Source organism: Dendrobates tinctorius, unplaced genomic scaffold (genome assembly GCF_039654945.1).
Source record: "Dendrobates tinctorius isolate UK_male_01 unplaced genomic scaffold, ASM3965494v1 ptg000192l, whole genome shotgun sequence".
Taxonomy (NCBI): Eukaryota; Metazoa; Chordata; class Amphibia; order Anura; family Dendrobatidae; genus Dendrobates; species Dendrobates tinctorius.
The window spans coordinates 9,376,035-9,401,422 of NW_027361859.1; the positions used below are offsets into that span (position 1 = coordinate 9,376,035).

Genomic DNA, 25,388 nt, shown 5'->3' on the forward strand with positions numbered 1-25,388 from the left:
CCTGAATAAATATACAAAATGTGTATGTTTTATCTAATATATAAAGCTCAATGTGTGTATGTGTATACAGTGGGGAAAAAAAGTATTTAGTCAGTCAGCAATAGTGCAAGTTCCACCACTTAAAAAGATGAGAGGCGTCTGTAATTTACATCATAGGTAGACCTCAACTATGCGAGACAAACTGAGAAAAAAAAATCCAGAAAATCACATTGTCTGTTTTTTTTTCATTTTATTTGCATATTATGGTAGAAAATAAGTATTTGGTCAGAAACAAGCAATCAAGATTTCTGGCTCTCACAGACCTGTAACTTCTTCTTTAAGAGTCTCCTCTTTCCTCCACTCATTACCTGTAGTAATGGCACCTGTTTAAACGTGTTATCAGTATAAAAAGACACCTGTGCACACCCTCAAACAGTCTGACTCCAAACTCCACTATGGTGAAGACCAAAGAGCTGTCAAAGGACACCAGAAACAAAATTGTAGCCCTGCACCAGGCTGGGAAGACTGAATCTGCAATAGCCAACCAGCTTGGAGTGAAGAAATCAACTGTGGGAGCAATAATTAGAAAATGGAAGACATACAAGACCACTGATAATCTCCCTCGATCTGGTGCTCCATGCAAAATCCCACCCCGTGGGGTCAGAATGATCACAAGAACGGTGAGCAAAAATCCAAGAACCACGCGGGGGGACCTAGTGAATGAACTGCAGAGAGCTGGGACCAATGTAACAAGGCCTACCATAAGTAACACACTATGCCACCATGGACTCAGATCCTGCAATGCCAGACGTGTCCCACTGCTTAAGCCTGTACATGTCCGGGCCCGTCTGAAGTTTGCTAGAGAGCATTTGGATGATCCAGAGGAGTTTTGGGAGAATGTCCTATGGTCTGATGAAACCAAACTGGAACTGTTTGGTTGAAACACAACTTGTCGTGCTTGGAGGAAAAAGAATACTGAGTTGCATCCATCAAACACCATACCTACTGTAAAGCATGGAGGTGGAAACATCATGCTTTGGGGCTGTTTCTCTGCAAAGGGGCCAGGACGACTGATCCGGGTACATGAAAGAATGAATGGGGCCATGTATCGTGAGATTTTGAGTGCAAACCTCCTTCCATCAGCAAGGGCATTGAAGATGAAACGTGGCTGGGTCTTTCAACATGACAATGATCCAAAGCACACCGCCAGGGCAACGAAGGAGTGGCTTCGTAAGAAGCATTTCAAGGTCCTGGAGTGGCCTAGCCAGTCTCCAGATCTCAAACCTATAGAAAACCTTTGGAGGGAGTTGAAAGTCCGTGTTGCCAAGCGAAAAGCCAAAAACATCACTGCTCTAGAGGAGATCTGCATGGAGGAATGGGCCAACATACCAACAACAGTGTGTGGCAACCTTGTGAAGACTTACAAAAAACGTTTGACCTCTGTCATTGCCAACAAAGGATATATCACAAAGTATTGAGATGAAATTTTGTTTCTGACCAAATACTTATTTTCCACCATAATATGCAAATAAAATGAAAAAAAAAACAGACAATGTGATTTTCTGGATTTTTTTTTCTCAGTTTGTCTCCCATAGTTGAGGTCTACCTATGATGTAAATTACAGACGCCTCTCATCTTTTTAAGTGGTGGAACTTGCACTATTGCTGACTGACTAAATACTTTTTTTCCCCACTGTATGTATGTATGTATGTATGTGTGTATGTCCGGGATTGGCATCCGCACCGTCACAGCTACAGCCAAAAAATTTGGCACAGTCACACGTCTGGACCCCGAGAGCGTCATAGGCTATGTTGTGAGGCGAAATTTTAACCCCGCGCATTCCAATTCACCAAACAATTTTGCCCCTATCTACATAATGGGGAAAAAGTGTGTGTGTATCAAGCCCCGCCCCTCATTATAATGTCATAATGGTTGCCATGGCGACGCTGATTCATCATAGGTTGTACGCCCCGCCGCTCATTATGATGTCATAATGGTTGACTATGGGATGGAGGATGTATGATGGGTATATGGGCACGGGACTATGGGATGGAGGATATGTATGATGGGTATATGGGCATGGGACTATGAGATACTGACTGTGTGATACTGACTGCTGAGCCGTGTATCTAATCCTATCCTGTGTGATACTGGGCTACCCCGGTAGTCTGTGTCAGAGGGTGGTCTGTGTTGGCACGGTAATAAATTGTGTTATTTCCAGCTTTACAGGACGATAACACCATAGAAATGATAAGAATAATAGGCCTCAGTTACCACAACTGTCTACAAAGAAAACTGTTGCTGATAGCAACCAATTACAGCTCATTTTTCATCTTTTAAACAGCTCTGGGACAGCGTGGTGAGTTTTGAGTGGTGACTTTTGTGTTTCGACTTTTATGTGGCAAGGTTGGTGTATGTGTGGTGAAATGTGTGCTGAGGGTGGTATATGTGTTGAAGCACGTGGTAGTGTGTGGCGCATTTTGTGTGTGTGTTCATATCCCCGTGTGTGGTGAGTATCCCATGTCAGGGCCCCACCTTAGCAACTGTACGGTATATACTCTTTGGCGCCATCACTCTCATTCTTTAAGTCCCCCTTGTTCACATCTGGCAGCTGTCAATTTGCCTCCAACACTTTTCCTTTCACTTTTTCCCCATTATGTAGATAGGGGCAAAATTGTTTGTTGAATTGGAACGCGCGGGGTTAAAATTTAGCCTCACAACATAGCCTAAGACACTCTCAGGGTCCAGACGTGTGACTGTGCAAAATTTTGTGGCTGTAGCTAAGACGGTGCAGATGCCAATACATACATACACTTTTTCTCCATTATGTAGATAGGGGCAAAATTGTTTGTTGAATTGGAACACGCGGTGTTAAAATTTCGCCTCACAACATAGCTTAGGACACTCTCGGGGTCCAGACGTGTGACTGTGCCAAATTTTTTGGCTGTAGCTGCGACGGTGCGGATGCCAATCCCGAACATACACACAAACACACATACATACACACACATCCACATTGAGCTTTATATATTAGATCTATATACATAATTGCCTTGTAACGTTTTCATTTCCGTCTGGATGTCCCTGAATCCCACAATCCACCACGCCGACCAGAAGTCCACCGAACGCCATATTGAAATACCCAAGTAAGGGGTATTTCAATATGGCACCCGCTGGTGGTACCAGGCTCTTCCACAATACCACCAGTGGGACACCAATGGGACCCCCCCTACGTCACAGCTGGCAGGAAAGTCCGCGGCTTGCGGCCTGTGCACAGGCCACAAGCCGCAGACTTTCCTGCTGGCTGGCCGCCGCCAGGACCCCACCCGCCGCTGGACCTGCCACCGCTGCTGGCCACCCCGTCGGACCCGCCGCTGCCTGCCCACCCACCTCCGTCACAGCCGGCAGGAAAGTCCGCGGCTTGCGGCCTGTGCACAGGCCGCAAACCGCGGACTTTCCTTCTGGCTGGCCGCCGCCAGGACCCCACCCGCCACTGGACCAGCCGCCGCTGAACCCCCCACCGCCGCCGCTGGCCACCCCACCAGACCCGAACACCGCCGCCGCCGGCCACCCCGCAGGACCCCCCCCCGGATCCGCCACTACCTGCCCACCCGTCACAGCCGGCAGGAAACACCGCGGCTTGCGGCCTGTGCACGACAGATTCTCAGTGCGGCAAAGCCTGCCCCCATCAGGGTGTCACCACCCTCCCGATGCGATAGCATCAGGCCTTCATCTAGTATATATATATATATATATATCTATAAAATTGTTTATTATGTAAACTAGGGGGCTGTCACGGGGGGCTTAGTTCAACTAAGGCTGTAACTCCCGGGGCCCCTGTGATGTCCCTATAACTAGGGGAAACCCTGTCTGACCCTCAACCCAGGGTTTTTGCTGATGGTGCAAATGCCTGAGCCTCCACCCTTTCCTTATCTCCTGCTCAGCCCTGCACTTAACCCTCCACCCTCCACCCAGTGAGGAGTCACAACACCAAAGCCCCCACACAAATATGACAGACAGGGAGAACTTAAACTGCACTGCGCCGCACACACACAGGAATATACAGTAATGTGAACAGGGCACAACTAAACACAAATATGGGAAGGAGAAAGGATAACAACGGATCATACGCCACCAGACACGAATCTCTCTCTCTGCAACACCTCCACTCCAGACCGGAACCAGTTGGTATGAAACACAAGCTATAATCGGCGACGCCCATAGGCCAGCATGACTATTTAAAGACCGAGGGCGTGACTAACCATCCAACCTGGTCTCCAGCAGGATTAACCCCCGAGAGCCTGAAGATCAAGCCGGCGCCACTGAGGCTATAGTGGCTGGAGGTGGAACTACCTCTGCCTGCCGGACGCAGTGGTGTGAACAGCGTCCGACATGACAGGGGCAGGTCTGTGAGGGATCAGAGACATTTCAGAAGCCATACTGGTGAATACCTAATCAGAGCACAACATGAAGACCCCCCATAGGCCGCCCCGGAGCATGAGCATAAAATTAAGGCAAAACGGAAAATAAGGATTAACCCCTTAGTGACTGGGTCAATTTTTTTAAATCTGACCAGTTTTACTTTATGTGGTAACATTCTGGAACTCTTCAACACATCTTACTGATTTTGAGACTGTTTTTTTCCTGACACATTGTACTTTATGATAATGGTAAATTTAGGTCTACATATGTTGCGTTTATTTAAAAAAAAATCAGAAATTTTACAAAAATCTCAAAAAATTAGCAATTTTCAAACTTTGAATGATTATCCCTTTAATCCAGAATGTCGTACCACACAAAAACATTAATAAATAACATTTCCCTCATGCCTGCTTTACATCAGCGCCATTTGTAAAATGTTCTTTTATTTTGTTAGCATTTTACAAGGTTTAGAAATGTGGCAGCAATTTTTCATTTTTTCAAGGAAATTTTTTAAAAAAACTTAATTTTTTAGGTACCTGTTCAATTTTGAAGTGACATTGGGAGTCCTATATATTGAAAACCCCAAAAGTTATACCATTTTGAAAACAGCACAACTCAACATAATCAAAATTGTTTTCAGATAGTTTATTAACCCTTCAGGTGCCTCTCGGGAATTAAAGCAAGGTGGCATGAAGGGAATGGAGAAATGTATTTTTACCACCTAAATTAAAGCTGATAACTTCTGAACAGGCCGCTATAGACGGCAGACTCTAAAGCCCCCGTTACACACTGCGATATCGCTAGCAATATCGCTGTAAAGTCACCGGTTTGTGACGTTGCAGCGATATTGCTAGCGATATCGCTGTATGTGATACTTACCTCCGACCGGCTCCCCCGCTGGCTATCGCTGATCGCGCGAGAAGCTCCTGGACCATTCCTCGTCGTCCACTTCCTTCAGCGCTTCCTGTGGCGCCGACGAGCGAAGCGTGGAGCCGGGCGGGAGGACGCAGGATCGCCGCGTCTGACAGGTAAGTAGCGATCCCCGTCCCCAGCGATGTCGCTAGTGAGATCTGCCTGTGTGGCAGCTCACTAGCGACCACCTAGCGATTCACCAGCGATCCTGACCGCGTCATATCGCTGGTGAGTCGCTAGCTGTAACGTACCCTTAGGCCATTATTTGGCCATGAATTGCCATGGCAAACATCAGGACCACACAATCATGATCTCAGGGTGCCTATGGGGTTTATAGAAGGAGCCCCCACACTCTTAACTATCTAGATGCTGTAGTCCTTGACAGCAGAATTTAAGGGGTTGAACAGCTATAGTCGGTACCAACACTGATTGTGGCTGATGCAGCAAGTTGTCAGCTGATAGCTGCAGGACTGTCACCCATCGGGGGATGCTATTCTCTTATATTACTGGTCAGTAAAAAGAGGTATTGGTGGTCACTAAGGGGTTAAACAACAACCACCAGACAGATTTCATCAACAAAAGTATAATTTTAATCAGCATAACAGTGCCAACCTGACACCGTCTGCTCAGCACAATCCTGCTGACAGGTTCCCTTTAAGTCTCCTCGCCTGAGATAAGGACCTTATCTTGCTGCTCCTTTTATCCCTTTAGTCAGGTCTTTTGCTTTCCCTGGGCAAACTTAAATACCATTTAAAGGGAATCTGTCACCCCATTTTTCGAGTACCAGCTGCCGACACAGCCATCAGGGGCTTATCTAATGCTGTAGATAAGCCCCCGATGTAACCTGAAAGATAAGAAAAACGAGTTAGACTATACTCACTGGGGGGCGGTCCGGTTTCGGTTTTGGTCCAATGGGTGTTGCGGTCCAGCGCCTCCCATCTTCTAACGGTGACGTCCTCTTGAATGTTAGTAGTGCTTTCACAGTCGCGGCTTAGGTAGTGCAGCTCATCCAGGATAGCACACCAATGCGAGTTGTGTCTGTCAGCGTAGTTTCCAGAGGTGCTACCAGCAGACAAGCAAGTACACCAGGAGATGTGGCGGGGGCCGTAGGAGGGCAACAACCCAGCAGCAGGACCACTACCTCAGCCTTTGTGCAAGGAGGAAAAGGAGGAGCACTGCCAGAGCCCTGCAAAATGACCTCCAGTAGGCCACAAATGTGCATGTGTCTGCACAAACGGTTAGAAACTGACTCCATGATGGTCTGAGTGCCCGATGTCCGCAGGTGGGGGTTGTGCTCACAGCCCAACACAGAGCAGGAAGATTGGCATTTCCCAGAGAACACAGTGTTTGGCAGATTTGACACTGACGCCCTGTGCTCACAGATGAGAGCAGGTTCACACTGAGCACTTGGCAACACCGCAGAGAATGTTCTGCTGCCTGCAACATACTCCAGCATGACTGGTTGGCAGTGGGTCAGTAATGGTGTGAGGAGGCATTTCTTTGAAGGGCACCACAGCCTTCCATGTGCTAGCCAGAGGTACCCTGGCTGCATTAGGTACCAGGATGAGAGCCTCACACCCATTTTGAAACCACATGCAGGTGCACTGGGCTCTGGGTTCCTTCTAATGCATGACAATGCTAAACCTCATGTGGCTGAAGTGGACTGGCCTGCCCTTTCCCCAGACCTGAATTAAAATCGAGCTCATCTGGGACATCATGACTCGTTCCATGCAAAAACGCCACTGTGCACCACAGACTGTCCAGGAGTTGTCTGTTACTTTAATCCAGGTTTGGGAGTAGATGCCTCAGAACATCCGCTGCCTCATCAGGACCATGCCCAGGTATTGAAAGGAGGTCGTACAGGCATGTGGAGGCCACACACACAACTGAGCATCATTTCCTTGTCTTGAGGCATTTCCACTGAAGTTGGATCAGCCTGTAATTTGATTTTCCACTTTGATTTTGAGTATCATTCCAAATCCAGACCTCCGTGGATTATTAACTTTAATATGCATTGATGATTTTTATGTTTTATCATTCTCAATGCATTCCACTATGTAATGAATAAAGAAGTGTATGTATATATATATATATACCAGCTGAAGAGCCCGGCGCTGCCCGGGCATAGTAACTAACTGTGGTTAGTTATAGCAAATTATAATTATCCTCCATCCCATAGTCCCGTGCCCATATACCCATCATACATATCCACGATCCCATAGGCCCGTGCCCATATACCCATCATACATATCCTCCATCCCATAGTCGAGTGACCATATACCCATCACACATTCTCCATCCCGTAGTCCCATGCCCATATACCCATCATACATATTCGCCATCCCATAGTCGAGTGGCCATATACCCATCACACATCCTTCATCTGATAGTCCAACGCCCATATACCCATCATACATATCCTCCATCCCATAGTCCCGTGCCCATATACCCATCACACATCCTCCATCCCATAGTCCTGTGCCCATATACCTGTCATACATATCCTCCATCCCATAGTCCAGTGCCCATATACCCATCACACATCCTCCTTCCCATAGTCAACCATTATGACATCATAGAGAGCGGTGGGGCTTGCAACCTATTATGACATCAGTGTTGCCATGGCAACCATTGTGACACCATAATGAGGGGCGGGGCTTGATACGCACACACTTTTTCCCCAGTATGTAGATAGGGGCAAAATTGTTTGGTGAATTGGAACGCACTGGGTTAAAATTTCGCCTCACAACATAGCTTAGGACACTCTCGGGGTCCAGACGTGTGACTGTGCCAAATTTTGTGGCTGTAGCTGCGACGATGCGGATGCCTAACCCGGACATACACACACTTGAGCTTTATAGAATAGATATATATACACATAGATATATATATATATATACTAACTGAAGAGCCCAGCGCTGCCCGGGCATAGTAACTCTGGTTAGTTATAGCAAATTATAATTATCCTCCATCCCATAGTCCCGTGCCCATATACCCATCATACATATCCACGATCCCATAGGCCGGAGTCCATATACCCATCATACATATCCTCTATCCCATAGTCCCGAGCCCATATACCCATCACACATCCTCCATCCCATAGTCCCATGCCCATATACCCATCATGCATATTCGCCATCCCATAGTCGAGTGCCCATATACCCATCACACATCTTTCATCTCATAGTCCCATGCCCATATATCCGTCATACATATCCTCCATCCCATAGTCCCGTGCCCATATACCCATCACACATCCTCCATCCCATAGTCCCGTGCCCAGATACCCATCATACATATCCTCCATCCCACAGTCCAGTGCCCATATACCCATCACACATCCTCCATCCCATAGTCCCGTGCCCATATACCCGTCATACATATCCTCCATCCCACAGTCCAGTGCTCATATACCCATCACACATCCTCCATCCCATAGGCAACCATTATGACATCATAGTGAGCGGTGGGGCTTGCAACCTATGATGACATCAGCATCGCCATGGCAACCATTATGACATCATAATGAGGGGCAGGGCTTGATACACACACACTTTTTCCCCATTATGTAGATAGGGGAAAAATTGTTTGGTGAATTGGAACGCGCGGGGTTAAAATTTCGCCTCACAACATAGCCTAGGACACTCTCGGGGTCCAGACGTGTGACTGTGCCAAATTTTGTGGCTGTATCTGCGACGGTGCGGATGCCAATCCTGGACATACACACATACATACACACATTGAGCTTTACATATTAGATAAAATGAATGTAGGTATGTGTGTGTATTGGCCACGCCCACTAGGCATAGCAACCAATCACTAAGCATCTTTCATTTCACCAGAGCTTTTTAAAAGAAACTGAGTTGTGATTGGTTGCTATGAGCAACAATTTTCCTTGTAGACAGTTTTGGTAACTGAGGCCTATTACTATTATATTCTTATCATTTGTATGGTGTTATCCTTCTTCTGTAAAGCTGGAAATAACACAATTTATTACCGTGCCAACACAGACCACCCTCTGACACAGACTGCAGGGGGAGCCCAGTATCACACAGGATAGGATTAGATACACGGCTCAGCAGACTGTATCACACAGGATAGAATTAGATACACGGCTCAGAGGACAGTATCACACAGGATAGGATTAGATACATGGCTCAGCAGACGGTATCACACAGGATAGGATTAAATACACAGCTCACCAGACGGTATCACACAGGATAGGATTAGATACACAGCTCAGCAGACAGTATCACACAGGATAGGATTAGATACACAGCTCAGCAGACAGTATCACACAGGATAGGATTAGATAGACAGGTCAGCAGTCAGTATCACACAGGATAGGATTAGATACACGGCTCAGCAGACAACAGCACACAGGAGAGGATTAGATACACTGCTCAGCAGACAGTATCACACAGTAGAGGATTAGATAAACGGCTCAGCAGACAGTATCACACAGGATAGGATTAGATAAACGGCTCAGCAGACTATCGCACAGGATAGGGTTAGATACATGGCTCAGCAGACTATCACACAGGATAGGATTAGATACACGGCTCAGCAACAGTATCACACAGGATAGGATTAGATACACTGCTCAGCAGACTGTATCACACAGGATAGGATTAGATACACAGCTCAGCAGTGTCACACAGGCTAGGATTAGATACAGTACACAGCTCAGCAACAGGATGTGCCAAAGGAGAGAACATTCTGATTCCAAGAATTCCTGTTGTGAATTTGCTTTCTGGCCTCCCTCTGGTAATTACTGAAGGTAGTGGAGCTGGTCAGATTGACAGAGGGGTTGCGAGTTCTCTTTCTGGGCTCCCTATGGTGGTTACTGGAGGTAACGGAGCTGATCTGATTGACAGAGGCTTGACACATGATAATGAGGATGATGATTGGAGATCTGGGGTTTCAGACTGGAATTTAAGACAGCCGACTCCCTCTATCCCTGCTGGTGATTTTCTCCTTGTGCCTCCTGAGGTCTGATGTATCCAGCTCTGTCCCTGCATGTTCAGCTAAGTGGTTCATTTGCTATTCTGTTTGCATTTGATCTGGTTTTCTCTATCTCTGCTTTGTGCGGGTCAGCCAGCTCCGGCTGGGCCTGTGCTGAATCACCGCCCATATGTTACTGCTTGTGCCAGTTTGTTTTGTCCCCTGTTAGATTGGTATATTCTGAAAGCAGAGCAAAAAGAGACCAGAGTGCTGATATAGTGGGGGGCGAAGTCGGGCGACTTCAGTGTTTTTGTGCATCAGAAGTGTTGGACTTTTTGCAGAGTTTTTTTTTTGCGAGATTGCAGACAGTGTCTTTCCTTTCCTGTCCAGTCAGTGTGGGCCCCATCATTTGCTCAGTCTATTTTCCTGCCTGCGTTTGTGTTTTCATCTTGTCTCACCGACAATATATGTTTGGGGGCTATCTATTCCTTTGGGGTCTGCTCAGGGGCAGTTTAGATTTCACCTTTCTTGCTTTAGGCTTAGTTAGCTCTCTGGCTGTGCCGAGGCGTCTAGGATCATCGTAGGTACGCTCCACGGCTACTGCTAGTTGTGTGGATAAGATCAGGGGTCTGTAATCCGCTTAGTTACCAACCTCTCTGGTTTTCTGTGGCTTAACCGGGCCTGCTCTCCTCCTCGGTAACCCATTCATAACAAATTCCACTCATTCCATCTGATTTGCCTTTTTATTTTAAACTCCTTCAGTTTCCACTTCGATTGGCATTTGCAATGTCCATTAACAAGGCTCAGGGACAGTCCTTGAATGCAGTAGGGATCGATTTGCAATCTCCATGCTTTTCTCATGGTCAACTTTACGTGGCCTGTTCAAGAGTTGGAACTACCAAAAATCTGCTAATCTTTGCGCCGAAAGGAAAAACCAAAAATGTTGTTTATCAAAAGGCTCTTGAATGAGTTGAAAATAAAATACTATCAATACTTAGGTAATCGTTTAGTTAATTTGTGTTGCAAATCTGTAGTGTTGAATATATGATGTGAAATGTTTTTATGTGCAATATAATCATTAAAATTGATTATAACTAACCACAGTTAGTCACTATGCCCGGGCAACGCCGGGCTCTTCAGCTAGTATATAATAAATATCTAATTTTATATATATATATATATATATATTTATTTTAAATATCTATATATATTTATATTATCTAATATATATATTTCATAGGCACAGCTTCTTGACCACAACAGGTTACACTTGCGGTTACACTTGCCTGTGTTGCCCATAGCAACCAATCACTAAGCATCTTTCATTTCACCAGAGCAGTTTAAAAGATGAAAGCTGAGCTGTGATTGGTTGCTATGAGCAATAGTTTTCCCGCTCCACAACACCTCAGCAGACACTGACCAGGTGGGAGAAATTTAGCATCTCCAGGAACATAAGCTCCCAGCCATTGTCTGCCCCCCAGAAAGGAGCAGAGAGCACATGACAAATGAATCACCCCCTCCTCTATTACTGCTGCGCTCTATTGTTCCCAGCATAGAAAATTGCATCATCAGTGGCCGCATACAGAGCCGCACTGCCATGTTACATAACAGCACATCTCTAGGAACTCCCTGCTCAGCACCACCCGGCTCAGGACTATGGGATGAAGGATATGTGATGGGTATATGGGCACAGGACTATGGGATGGAGAATTTGTATGATTGGTATATGGGCATGGGACTATGGGGTGGAGGATGCCTGATGGGTATATGGGTGCGAGATGATGGGATGGAGGATATGTATGACTAGATTATGGCCCGATGCTATCGCATCGGGAGGATGCGATAGCATCACACCTCTTGCCATGTTAACCCTCAACACACACACTCCTCTCACCTTTCACCATCTCCACTCACTCTTTCACTCCACATACGACCCCTTCTCTCACTCCATCTCTCATACTCACGCCGTCATCGCCGCTGCTCCACGATCCCCGACATCTTCTTCTGCCGGCGCCATTTTGGATCCCGATGTCCTCCACGCCGGCGACATGTTCTTGCGGCGACGCCATCTTGACTATCGTGGGATTTCGCCGATCCAAAATGGCGTTGCCGCAAGAACATGTCGCCGGCGTGGAGGACGTCTGGATCCAGGATGGCGCCGGCGGAAGAAGATGTCGGGGATCGTGGATCAGCGGCGATGACGGCGTATGAGAGACGGAGTGAGAGAAAGGGTCGAATGTGGAGTGAAAGAGTGAGTGGACGTGAGTGGAGATGGTGAAAGGTGAGAGGAGTGTGTGTGTTGAGGGTTAACATGGAAAGAGGTGTACGGTGACGTCACCGGTTACAACTGGACGGAAGTTGTTACAACCGGAAGCTGCTTAGGGCATTTTACAACCGGAAGCTACTTAGGACATTTATTATTATAGATGGGTATATGGGCATGGGACTATGGGATGGAGGATGTGTGATGGGTATATGGGCAGTGGACTATGCGATGGAGGATGTGTGATAAGTATATGGGCACTGAACTATGGGATGAAGGATGTGTATGATGGGTATATGGGTACTGGACTATGGGATGGAGTACGTGTGATGGGTACATGGGCACGGGACTATGGGATGTTGGATGTGTGATGGTTATATGGGCACTGGACTATGGGATGGAGGATATGTATGATGGGTATATGGGCACTGGACTATGGGATGGAGGATGTGTGATGAGTATATGGGCACGGGAATATGGGATGGAGGATGATCATTATAATTTGTTATTACTAACCACAGTTAGTTGCTATGCCCGGGCTCTTCAGCTACAAATTCAAAAAACCTTGGATATTCCCTGCATTGCTGTAGCAATAACGATCCAAGCATATAGATGATAAAGGATGGTAATTTATTCTCTATTCTCAATGCGTTTTGAAGTCAGTACGACTTCCTCCTCAGGAGATGCCTAAGACTTATGCTCTCCTGAGGAAGAAGTCGTACTGACTTTGAAACGCATAGAGAATAAATTACCATCCTTTATCATCTATATGCTTGGATCGTTATTGCTACAGCAGAGCAGGGAATATCCACATTTCTTATAATTTGTTACTTCAAATCGGTCAGTGAATTGGCCTGTGGATCTACAACGGCTGTCGCCTCCAATGAGTCCTATATGCTCTAATATTGTGGATTAATAGGTGAGTGCAAACCAAGTGTTTTTTTCAAAATTATCACCAGATAAGACCCTATTGGCAATCTTTGTCTCCTATAGTGTTTCTGGGCTCTTCACCTAGTAAGAAATAATTCTGATATAGAAGCTCAGATATCTTGATGTAGTACAACAATATGTGACCCCTATTCACAGGGAACTGAGTAACAGTGGGTAGAGTATAAAATCCAGAATGGGGCTGTATTCACACAAAACAGGTATAGGAAATGTGCCCATAGAGTCCTTAGGGGCTAGTGAATCCAGTCTAAAAATCTTCTCACTTTTCTTTTTGAGGATACATCTATTGTGATCACCTCCTCTCACATTGGGTTTAACCACCTCAATGATACAAAAGGAGACGTCTCCGGTTTCACCTTAATGTACATTGTTCATGCGTCTCGCTAATGGGGTGTACCGACCATGGCGAATATCTCCCAAATGCTGCCCCACCCTCCTCCTAAACTCCCTCTTCATCTTACCTACATAATCTAGAGGGCAGGTGCTTGTGGCCGTATATACAAGTCCTGAGGTTTTACAGTTGGAACAATCCCTCTGGAAAAAGGTTTTACCCGTGGAGGAACTCAAGAAAGATTTACATGGTCTCATCCAATTACGTGTACAACATTCTCCACATCTAAAGAAACCGCAGGCTCTTCTAACTAGCCAAATCCCCTTGTGTGCATTAAAGGGTCCTTAACTAACCAACCTTTTCTCAAAGTTATTGTGGGAGTAGATCCCACAGCACCCCTCAGGTCCGGGTCGACCACAAGTACATCCCAGTATTTTCTGTGGATATGAAAGACACAGTCACACTGATTGTCATAAGTTCCTACTACTCGTGATAACCCATTTTTTTCTTGGTCTAATGGTTAGGTATGAAGGAGTGTCTGTCTCTCCCATTTGTCTGCAAACAATGGTGAGGAATCCAAAATTTACTGTGGGTACCCTTTTTCCCTGCATCTGGTGTTCATGTCTATTGCCTGTATTTTAAAATCTGTGACATTAGAACAGTTTCTCCTTTTTTTAGCGGGATGGTGGTGGTCGTTATCCCACTTCTATAGGCTATTAGTGCTTGTAGGTTTATGGTAGATGGGTGTTCCTAGGGTCCCACCCTTTCTTGATTAGTACATCCAGGAAAGGCAATCGGTTATAATTAAACTCCAAAGTAAATCTAAGGCCCACTCTATTGATGTTGAGTTCCTTGACAAATTCAAGAAATTGTTCCCTGACCAGATGTTAAAAATGACATCAATAAATCTATACCATACCCCAATATATGGATGCCACCATTTATGATCATCCCTGAATATTGTGGTTTCCTCCCAGCAGCCCAGGAATAGGTTAGCATACGAGGGGGCACAGGGGTTCCCCATCGTAGCACCCCTGAGCAGGTGGAAGTACTTCCTGTCAAAAAGAAAGAAGTTATGCGTAAGAATGAATTTTAGAAGATACTCCATGAAGTCATTGTGTCTGCTACACTCTATTGACCTCAAATTCAAGGAATGTGTTATTCTCTGATACCATCCTGATACGGTATACTACTGTACAAAGCCTCAAAATATATTAAGACCTGCTCACCTACATGGATATATACATGTAGAGGATCAGACAAAGGTAGAACAATTTTCCTGAGGGAATATTCCAACTGTAAAACCTCAGGACTTATTCCAACTGCAGGACCTCAGAAGGTAGTGTGGAAATACTATACTGCGGAGGGTGGGATAGCGGTACTGTGAGTACATTATACTGTGTAGCGGTACTGTGGGAACATTATACTGTGTGTGGGAGGATGGTAGTACTGTGGGAACATTATACTGTGTGTGGGGGATGGCGGTACTGTGGCAACATTATACTGTGTTTGGTGGATGTAGGTAATGTGGGAACATTATACTGTGCGTGGGGGATGGCGGTACTGTGGGAACATTGTACTGTGTGTGGGGGGGTGGCGGTACTGGGGGAACATTATACTGTGTGAAGGGGGATGACAGTACTGTGGGAACATTATATAGTGTGTGGGGGAGATGGCGGTACTGTGGGAACATTATACTGTGTGGAGGGATGGCGGTACTGTGGGAACATTATAATGTGTTGTGGGATGGTGGTAGTGTGGGAACATTATACTGTGTGGTGGGTACGGTACTGTGGGAAGTAGGAACATTCTATTGTGTGGGGGGATGACAGTACTTTGGGAACATTATACTGTGTGTGGGGGCAATGGCAGTACTGTGAGAGTAGGGGTAGTAGTTCGGTGGCTCTGACGGTATGACGTTTGATATTAGGGGTAATAGTATAGTGGCTTTGGATGACGGGATGATGTCGGATATTAGGGGTAGTAGTCCGAAAGGGTTTGAGGCTATGCAGAGTGGGCGGGGCTCTACACTCAGCTTTATATATAGATATTATCATTATAATTTGTTATAATTAACCGTAGTTAGTTACTATGCCCGAGCAACACCGGGCTCTTCGGCTAGTAAAGAGTAACGGGGCTCCAGCACCTACCTCCACCCGCAGAGCCGCACTCCACATATATGGCTGCTCTGTGCGCACAGGACCTGGGATGAGGTCACAGGAGGGGAGGAGTCAGGGGTCACATGATCAGGGGCCTCAGTGTATGCAGGACTCTGCTGTGCTGGCTGTCATGGTGCTGGATGAGGGGAAGTTTCTGTGGGGTCAGGAGGGGTTTACAGGGGGATGTAGCAGAGCCGTGTGTGTACCAGGTGTACGGAGCGGAGCCATGTGTGTAGGAGGTGTAAGGAGCGGAGCCGTGTGTGTACGAGGTGTACGGAGCGGAGCCGTGTGTGTACGAGGTGTACGGAGAGGAGCCGTGTGTGTACGAGGTGTACGGAGCGGAGCCGTGTGTGTACGAGGTGTACGGAGCGGAGCCGTGTGTGTACGAGGTGTACGGAGCGGAGCCGTGTGTGTAGGAGGTGTACGGAGCGGAGCCGGGTGTGTACGAGGTGTACGGAGCGGAGCCGTGTGTGTACGAGGTGTACGGAGCGGAGCCGTGTGTGTACGAGGTGTACGGAGCAGAGCCGTGCGTGTACGAGGTGTATGGAGCAGAGCCGTGTGTGTAGGTGTACGGAGCGGGTCCACGCGTGTTTGAGGTGGACAGGGCAGAGCCGTGCGCGTGCTTGGTGCGTGGAGCCGAGCCGTGCGCGTGCGTGGCGCATGGATCAGTGCTGTGTGTGAGCTGTCACCATTTTGCTGAAGAAAAAACAGTTTGGATCCATTGAAATGACGGCAACGCCTGAGCAGTAGCAGGCCTCTGCATGATGAATGTTGTTTTTTCATTTTTTCAAAACAATATTATATTCAGTATGTAAATTAGGGGCAGGTAAGTGAAGGATCAGTGAACTGTCATAAACCCATAAGGATGAATATGTAAGCAGAGCATCACATAGGCCCATCCCACAGGCCACCCCGAAGCACGAGAAGCTCATTAACTCAATACTTTAAATAAAGATTTAGCAATCACCACAAGACGGATTTCATCCCCAGGTATCATTGTAATCAGTATAAGGGCACTGACCTGACACTGTCTGTAGGTTACTGCGCATAATCCTGCTGACAGGTACATGTTCACTTTAATAACCAGGCCACATTTTACAATTCTGACCAGTGTCATGTTTTGTGGTAATAACTCTGAAATGCTTCAACATATCCCGCTGATTCTGAGACTGTTTTTCGTGACATATTGTACTTCATGTTAGTGGTGAAATTTCTTCAATAAGGCTTGCATTTATTTATGATAAACAGAAATTGGGCAAAAATTTTGAACATGTTCCTATTTTCAAACTTTAATTTTTATGCCCTCAGAGACTCATGTCACTCAAATTAGTTAATAAATAACATTTCCCACATGTCTACTTTACATCAGCACAATTTTTAAAACATAATATTTTTGCTAGGAAGTTATAATGGTTAAAAGTTGACAAGCGATTTCTCATTTTTCCAACAAAATTTACAAAACCATTTTGTTAGGGACCACATCACATTTGAAGTGACTTTGAGGGGTCTATATGACAGAAAATAACCAAATGTGACACCATTCTAAAAACTGCACCCCTCAAGGTGCTCAAAACCACATTCAAGAAGTTTATTAACCCTTCAGCTGCTTTACAGGAGCTGAAGCAATGGGGAAGGAAAAAAATAAACATACAGTATATATATATATCAGGCAGGGAAGGTCCATTGTTATTTTACCCTTCCCAGCTCAAAAATACCAGCCCACAGCCACCCCAGAATTGGCGAATCACATGGTGGTTTGCCCTGCTCCTCTCGATTCAGGGTAATGGTAGTTTGGGTTGATGATTGCTGTGATTTGTCAAAAATCCCAATCTGCCATCAAGCCCTGTGGATAGTAATGGAGAAGTAGTCCAGAAAAAAGAACCTGAAAGACCGACATAAACACAATAGACAAGTCCCTCGTTCACCAATTTATTACTCAAAATGTTGCAACGCAGGTCCGATATAGTCCATATTCCTCAAATCTGTCTCTGGCATCTGTGAATAGCAGTAAAGTGACCGCTATTCACAGGCGCTGGGGAGTGACATCAACGCACATAATAGTCACTGGTTCCCACTGTAGTTGGCGAGGCCCAGCGGCTCTGATGGTCGTTGTAGTCAGTACCCGGCACCTGTGAATTGCGGTCACTTCACTGCTATTCACAGTCGCCGGAGACTGATTCGAGGAATGTGGACTACATCGGACCAGCGTGGCAGCATTTTGAGGAATAAACTGGTGCAAGAGGGACCTTCTATTGTTTTTGTCTTTTCGGTTCCTTTTCTGGACTGCTTTAGATTTGTTGGATTACTGCATTTTTCTTTTCAATAAATTGGTAAACAAAGTATAATGTGGGGGAGTCTTTATTCAAATAAAGTGTTTTTTTTCTCTGTGTGTGTGGTAATTTTATTACTGCGTTAGTAATGGGGAGACTGATCGACAACTATCCATTACTAACCCCAGGGCTTGATAGTGTCGGATCACTCGCCCATGTCCATTACAATCAAGGGGGGAGATAATAGATTGAAAACTAATCCATTTTGGCTGCAGCTAGTGGATAAGAATGATAGCTTTAGCTTTGAGATACAGGAACATCTCAGGTTTAATTTGGGTTCAGCATCTAGTTTGACTGTTTGGGAGACTCTGAAGGCATACCTGCGGGGCATGTATATACGTGAGATTTCAAAGCTTAAACCTAATTCCAGAGCAGAATCTCAGATTATACTTCATGAGCTGGAGGATGCGGAAAAAGGCTCTCTCCATGCGATTCACTCTCGCCACTCAGAAAAGGCTAAAAGAGGCACAGTTGAAGGTGACTAAAATGACGCTAGAAACTGCGAAACGAAAACGTATGTTTCAGTCATTTCAATATTTTGAAAATGCGGAGAGTGTTGGTCATTTGCTCTCGGTTATAACTTCAGCACAGGGGGGTCCTCGTTTATAGCCGGCCTTCGGGATGTGGGTGGGCAACATTTCAATGACACACCGGGTATTTTGAGAATTTTGGAGACTTTTTATACCGAGTTATACTCCTCACACACCAGGGCCTCGACTGAAGACCTTGACAACTTTTTGGGGCCCGCTAAACTCCCACGTCTAACTGACGAGGCGAGATGTATGCTTGATGAGCCGCTGGACTTGGGGGAGCTGGAAGAGGCTTTGGGATCTATGTCCAATGGTAAGGCGCCGGGGGTGGATGGCTTACCGGTTGAGGTGTACAAAAAGTATAAATCTGTACTACTCCCTACCTTGCTGGCTGTATTCAATGATAGTCTCAGTTCTGGAGCTCTCCCATCTTCTATGCGGGAAGCTATTATTACTGTGCTGCCAAAAAAGGACAAAGACCCGACACTCCCGGCGTCATATAGACCCATTTCCCTCCTGACGGTGGACATTAAGCTCCTGGCGAAGGTTTTGGCCACTCGACTTTCGAAGGTGGTGGAATCGTTAGTACATTCGGATCAGACGGGTTTCATGCCTCGTAAGTCTACAGCCATAAATATTAGGCGACTGTATTTGAACATGCAGGTGAGGGTGGATAATGCGGGGGGGAGGGTGGTCCTGTCTCTGGATGACGCCAAGGCATTTGACAGTGTAGAGTGGACCTACCTCTGGGCTACACTTCGCTGTATGGGGTTTGGTCCGGGTTTTATTAGCTGGATCAGGCTCCTATATTCCGAACCCCAGGGCTTGATGGCAGACAAATCACAGCTGTCATCAACCCCATCTACCATTACGCCAATTGCCACCACACTAGGGCATCGGAAAAAGCCGGGCAAAGCACCAATTCTGGGCAGGCTGCAGGCTGGGCAGGGTCCAATAACCATGAATTGTCCCAGCCTGACAGTATCAGACCGCAGTTGATATTGTCTGCTTTACATTTGCTGGTTATCAAAAATGGGAGTAACCCCAAGTAATTTTTTTCACTTATTTATTAACAAATGCAGTAAACTACATACGCCAATCACTAATCAGATATCTCACATATATCTATCTAGCCATCTATCTATATCTTTGCACATGTAAGGCTACGTTCACATTAGCATTCGGGGGCTCTGCGGAGGGCTACGTACTTCCTCCGTTAAGCCCACCCCTACTTCTGCATGCGTCCTGCGTACCTATCTTTAACATTGGGTACGCAGGACATGAGGATGTATGTGGATGAGTCGTTTTGACGTGTCTGCCGACTGCACGGGAATGCAACAAGTTGCTCTGCAGAGCCCCCGAACGCTAATGTGAATGTAGCCTAACACCTACACATGTCAATTTTATTCTGAATTCTATTCCAGTATGTGTCACACTGACGGGATTCAGATGTCACACTTTGTCATCTGCATGTGCACATGTACGTGATGTATTGACATCCGTGTTACAGTAAAAAAATGGACATATCTACATGTGGGTCACACGGACACTCACTTCATGTGAACACACGGACATGTGCACAGCCCCATATAATTTAATGAGCGTGGGTGTATCCAGTACGTGTGAAAACTGTCACCACATGTCCTGGAAACACTGACCTGTGAAGGCACCTAATGTGTATGGGGCCTGAGAAAGATGATTTTTAAGTCACTTTAAGGCTGTGTGCCCACGTTACGTTTTTGCCGCGATTTTCGGTGCGAAAACGCTTAAAAAACTCATACCGAACGCACCCCATGCATTCCTATGGCATTCCGCACATGCTGTGCTAATGCTGTGTCTTTCTCCGCGGCGGAATCGCATCGCGGAAAAAAACGCAGCATGCTCATTCTTTTTGCGGAATCGCCGCTATTCCGCAAAGAATTGCCACGATTCCGAACCCATAGGAATGCATGAGATCCGCTTACTTCCCGCATATGGCTGTGCCCACCATGCGCAAAGTGAGCGTCTCATGTGCTGATGGTACCCATGGCCTGGAGGAGAGGAGACTGTCCTCCAGGCCCTGGGTACCATATCCCTCTAAAAAAATGAATTAAAAATAAAAAAATCGGGTATATTCACCTTCCGGCATCCCGCGCAGCCTTACCGGGCCTCAGCGATGCTCCCGTTCCCAGTAATGCTTTGCGAGTCCTTTGATGATGCCGCCCGCGATACTGTAGCGGTCCCTATGCCTCACGAGACCGCTACAGTAACGCGAGACCTCCAGTGTCCAGTTTCGTGGGCACATAGCCTAAATATTATTTCACCTGATGATAGCATTTAATTGATTGTTGGGTGTTCAGTGGCCTATTGAAAAAAAAGTTGATAATTGGGAAACAAGTGTTCCTAGGAATGTTTGTTGGAGCTTATGTAAATGTGCTCTTAGAGGGCACAAAACACTTGTCATGCCCCAAGTGCTTGCATCCCATCCTACACCATTGTGTGCATGCCTAAAAAGAGTTCTCTAACACAACCGACATGCTGCACCACTTGGTAAACCAAGTGGTATAAAGATCTGCAATGTGTCCACCTGGGGTCAGAGACATGACTCCGTGTTCGGACTGTGACATGGGAAAGGAGCATGTGTGCATTATATACATCTCATATCCAAGCATATGATGACAGAGTTATACAGCAGAGAGTTGTTCAGAGGTGATTTAATGAGGAAGTGGAATACTGAGAATGACTAAGAATGGAGTAGGGGCTATCTGACCACTACAGTGGGGATGGTGACTATAGGCAGCTGCTGTCACATGGGTCTTCTTGTGATCCCTCCCACAATCGCTCCTATTCACTATAACATGAAGGAGACACAAGCGAACCAGAGAACATATAAAAAAGTGTTTATTATTCAAGTTATTCACAATAAACATTTTTAATGAGCATTTGTACCTGTTCAGAAACTTTTAGCAACAAAGTGTGTGTCATGGCACAACCCCTATAAGTAAGTGACCAAAAGGGGTACAATTGCCTTCTACCCTCTTAGCTTCTTGCCTCCCTCTATCCCAGAGAGAGTCCAATATATTATTACAGTCCCTTATTATATTATAGGGGATTTGCGAGAAGCCGGCAATAATAGTGAGCATGGATAAAAATGTAAAAGCATTCAAAAGTATCTCATTGTGCTCTTATTTGCTGGTAGGGGCCTGGAGGCTGAGGGGAGCAGACGTGCAGAGGAGAGCTCTCTATTTCATCCACCTCTAATCTCAGCCATCCGTGCAGATTTTACAGCCTGCAGTCCAGATACCTCAGGATCCTGACTGGTGGGACCTGGGTGTGTGGTCGGGTGGGGTCTGGAGCCCTTCATCGCCTGTTCCGAGATCTTACTCCTGGAGCACGTGAGCTTGTGGCCTAACTAGAACGGGCGACCTGCCCCACCACTCCATCATTTTCTGCTTATCAACGGTGACTGTGGTGAATGGGAGGACTGACAGGAGGCCGAAGGGGTGAGAAGTGAAGCCTGCAGGCTGCTGCTGTCAGCAGGTGAGTGCTGGAAACAGGCAGGAAGGGAGAGTGATTTGCAGCCATCTTGCTGGCTCCCTCCCCCTTCTGGTGTGAGTGCCTGAACCCCGGAGTTACATAATCTCTCATTGATTAATCAGCAATCTGTCATCTCTCAGCTAAAGAAACATACTTTGGTTGCATGTAAATATATTCCTGGTATTTATAATTGCACATGGTGAGAATTACACACTGAAAGGTTATGGGACTCGGTGCTCTCCTCCTGGACTGCACACCACCTGAGAAACTTGGTGTGTGACTGCCATCTACTGGTGCCTTCAGGAGTCTTTGAACATTACTTACCACTTTTCTTCCTCCATCAATCCGGATGTGTCCTGGATAAATCCTATACTCCAAATAACAGGTGGCAAATCAATTTGTCAAACGAGTCTTTCTATTATGCTAATATCATAATGTGGTAGCTCCAACCTCGCAGACCTCCTTAGAAGCGGCACTAAGCAGTTCTAATCTCAAAGAAAAGAAGGGCAGTAGAGACATTTATCGCAAGCTGGACTATATACAGTATAATATATACGATTTCTCTACTCTTTTTTCATTGAAAGAGCAAAAATGACGAGGGGCAGGCCACGCAAAATGACCTCACCTGCTAAGCTGACTGCTAAGCCCATACACCAGCCACTAAGGGTGAAACACAAACGGGTTTACCATCGCCCTCGGGACGCTCCTCCCGCGAAAGCTCAATAATGGGAGAAGACCCCACGACAGCAGACACCCCATTAACTAACAATATGTGCAAGAATTATTGGGTACCTTACACAAATCCCTAAAAGATGATATGAAGCAGCTGGTAATGCTTTAAAAAAGGATGTAAGGAACTTAGAAGAACGTACATCTCGATTAGAAGATAAAATGGTGGCATTTGCGGCCTCCCACAATACCCTGGTCGATGCATACTATGAGATGAAAGACACCTCTAAATACCTAAGAAATAAAATGGGAGATCAGGAAGATAGATCTCGCAGAAACAACGTGAGATTACGCGGGATACCCGAGAGTGTTAAAAACTCTGAATTGGCTCAGTTTTTTCAAAATCTATTGCGGGCTGTATTGCCGGAAACCTCCGCATTCGAATTGATGTTGGACAGAATCCATAGGGTACCTAAACCCAAGTCCATAAATCCCTCGCTACCCAGAGATACCTTAGCGAGGATTCATTTTTTCTCCATCAAAGAAAAATTCCTACACTGTATTAGAGAATCTCTGAATCTTCCTGCTCCTTTTCAAGGCATTACAGTCTTTCAAGATTTATCAGAAGCCACGTTACCGAGACGCAAGGAATTTGCCCCATATACAAAAATTCTGAGAGACATCAATATTCCTTATCGCTGGGGATTTCCGGTAAAATTAGGCTACGAAATTGTTGTTTGTCACCGAGACATGCAGAATCCCAACTCAGCAAATGGAAACTTCTCCCGGAAGGGTTTGTCTCCTCCCTTCCTACGGATCAGCAATATAAAAAAATTCCAACTGATTGGACCACTGTAAATTGCTGAGATCTGCAATCCTTTTTTTTTTGGAGTTCACCTTTGGTTATTTTCTCCTTGTACTTGCTTCCTCTTAGCGCCTCCCGGCATAGAGGTGCGGACTTGATTACTTTTTTTTCTCTTCTCATCCGTATCCTCTATGCCTCCCCTACTTGATAGCGTATATCTGGATGGTTCGCTATAATTTGGGCGCTACCAAAATCTACATGGTTCTGACTGTTTTACCTGTTTTTCTATATGTTTATTTTTTGTATTCTAACCTTTTTTCACAGGGTCCCAACTCTCCAAGTAACCATAATTGTATTTTCCGAGTCATCTCTCTGTCAGGATTATGCAGGGCCGATCAAATTTTTCTTTTGAGTGTATTTATGAGTTTTGGTATGAAGCTATGGGTATTAAGTTCTTATCTCTGAATGTGAGAGGATTAAACTCCCCTTTTAAAATGTCTCTTCTCTGGAAGGAAATATGGTCGTCTAAATGTGATGTGATTTGCCTGCAAGAGATGCACCTACTTCCCAAAGATGCGTCACGCCTAATAAACAATTCCCTATAATACTCCAGGCCAATGCTCCACACAAAAAAGCAGGCGTAGCTATACTGATAAAACACACTATTTCATTCTCTGTGTTATCCCAATTTACAGATCCCAATGGGAGGTTTTTGATCCTCTCTTGCCTTCTAAATAACTCTCCTTATACAATAGCGACCTTATAGTCCTAATAATTCCACTAAAATATTCTTCACTAAAGTTCTCAAGAAAATTTGTTCTATGTCATAGAGCCCATTGGTGATTTGTGGAGACTTTAACACTCCTATATCTAGAGATTTGGATGTTGATTCGGCACGGACAACCATCCGGGAAGAATTGAAGGGAATAATAGCGGAAGAGGGTCTCCATGATGTTTGGAGATACCACCATGCCAACGAGAGAAGATATACGTATTTTTCCCTGGTCAGATCATGCCCCAATTGTACTAGTAATTGGGGGTGACGGCACACCACCCTCTGCCTTCTCCTGGCGCTTGAACACTTTCCTTTTGAAATCTGTTCAAAACAGGGAATATTTATCTAATGAATTGAGAGAATTTCTCGAGATTAATGATAACGGAGAAGTCTCTGATGAGACCCTGTGGTTATCGCACAAAGCCTTCATGAGAGGTTTATGTATGGAACTAGCTTCAATGGAAAAAAAGCGCAGAGAGGGTGAAGTGCGATCAGTCTTAAACCAGATAAATATTCTAGAAGAAAAACAAAATAAGACCCCTTCAATTAGCAATGATCTATTGAAGAGTAGAAATGAGCTACGGAAGCTCTTATTATTCAAATATGAACATAATCTAAAGCGAGTTAAAGCAAAATATTATGCCATGGGAAATAGAGCAGGCGCACTGCTTGCCTGTAGAGTGAAGAAATTGACAGCTAAGGGGAGGATTGACCATTTACTCAATACAAAAGGGGAAAAGATATATGACCCAACAGATATAGCAAATGCATTCGCTGATTATTACTCCCACTTATATAATTT

At 45.6% G+C, this 25,388-nt stretch overlaps 1 protein-coding gene across 1 annotated transcript in view; it reads right to left on the minus strand.

Annotated features, from left to right (window-relative positions):
* Positions 1 to 25,388, minus strand: part of LOC141055866 (uncharacterized) — a 363,279-nt gene that overhangs the window by 71,227 nt on the left and 266,664 nt on the right. Inside the window, 1 exon segment of the mRNA XM_073552584.1 lies at positions 22,492 to 22,514. Within this exon segment, the coding sequence (XP_073408685.1) occupies positions 22,492 to 22,514 (23 nt within the window).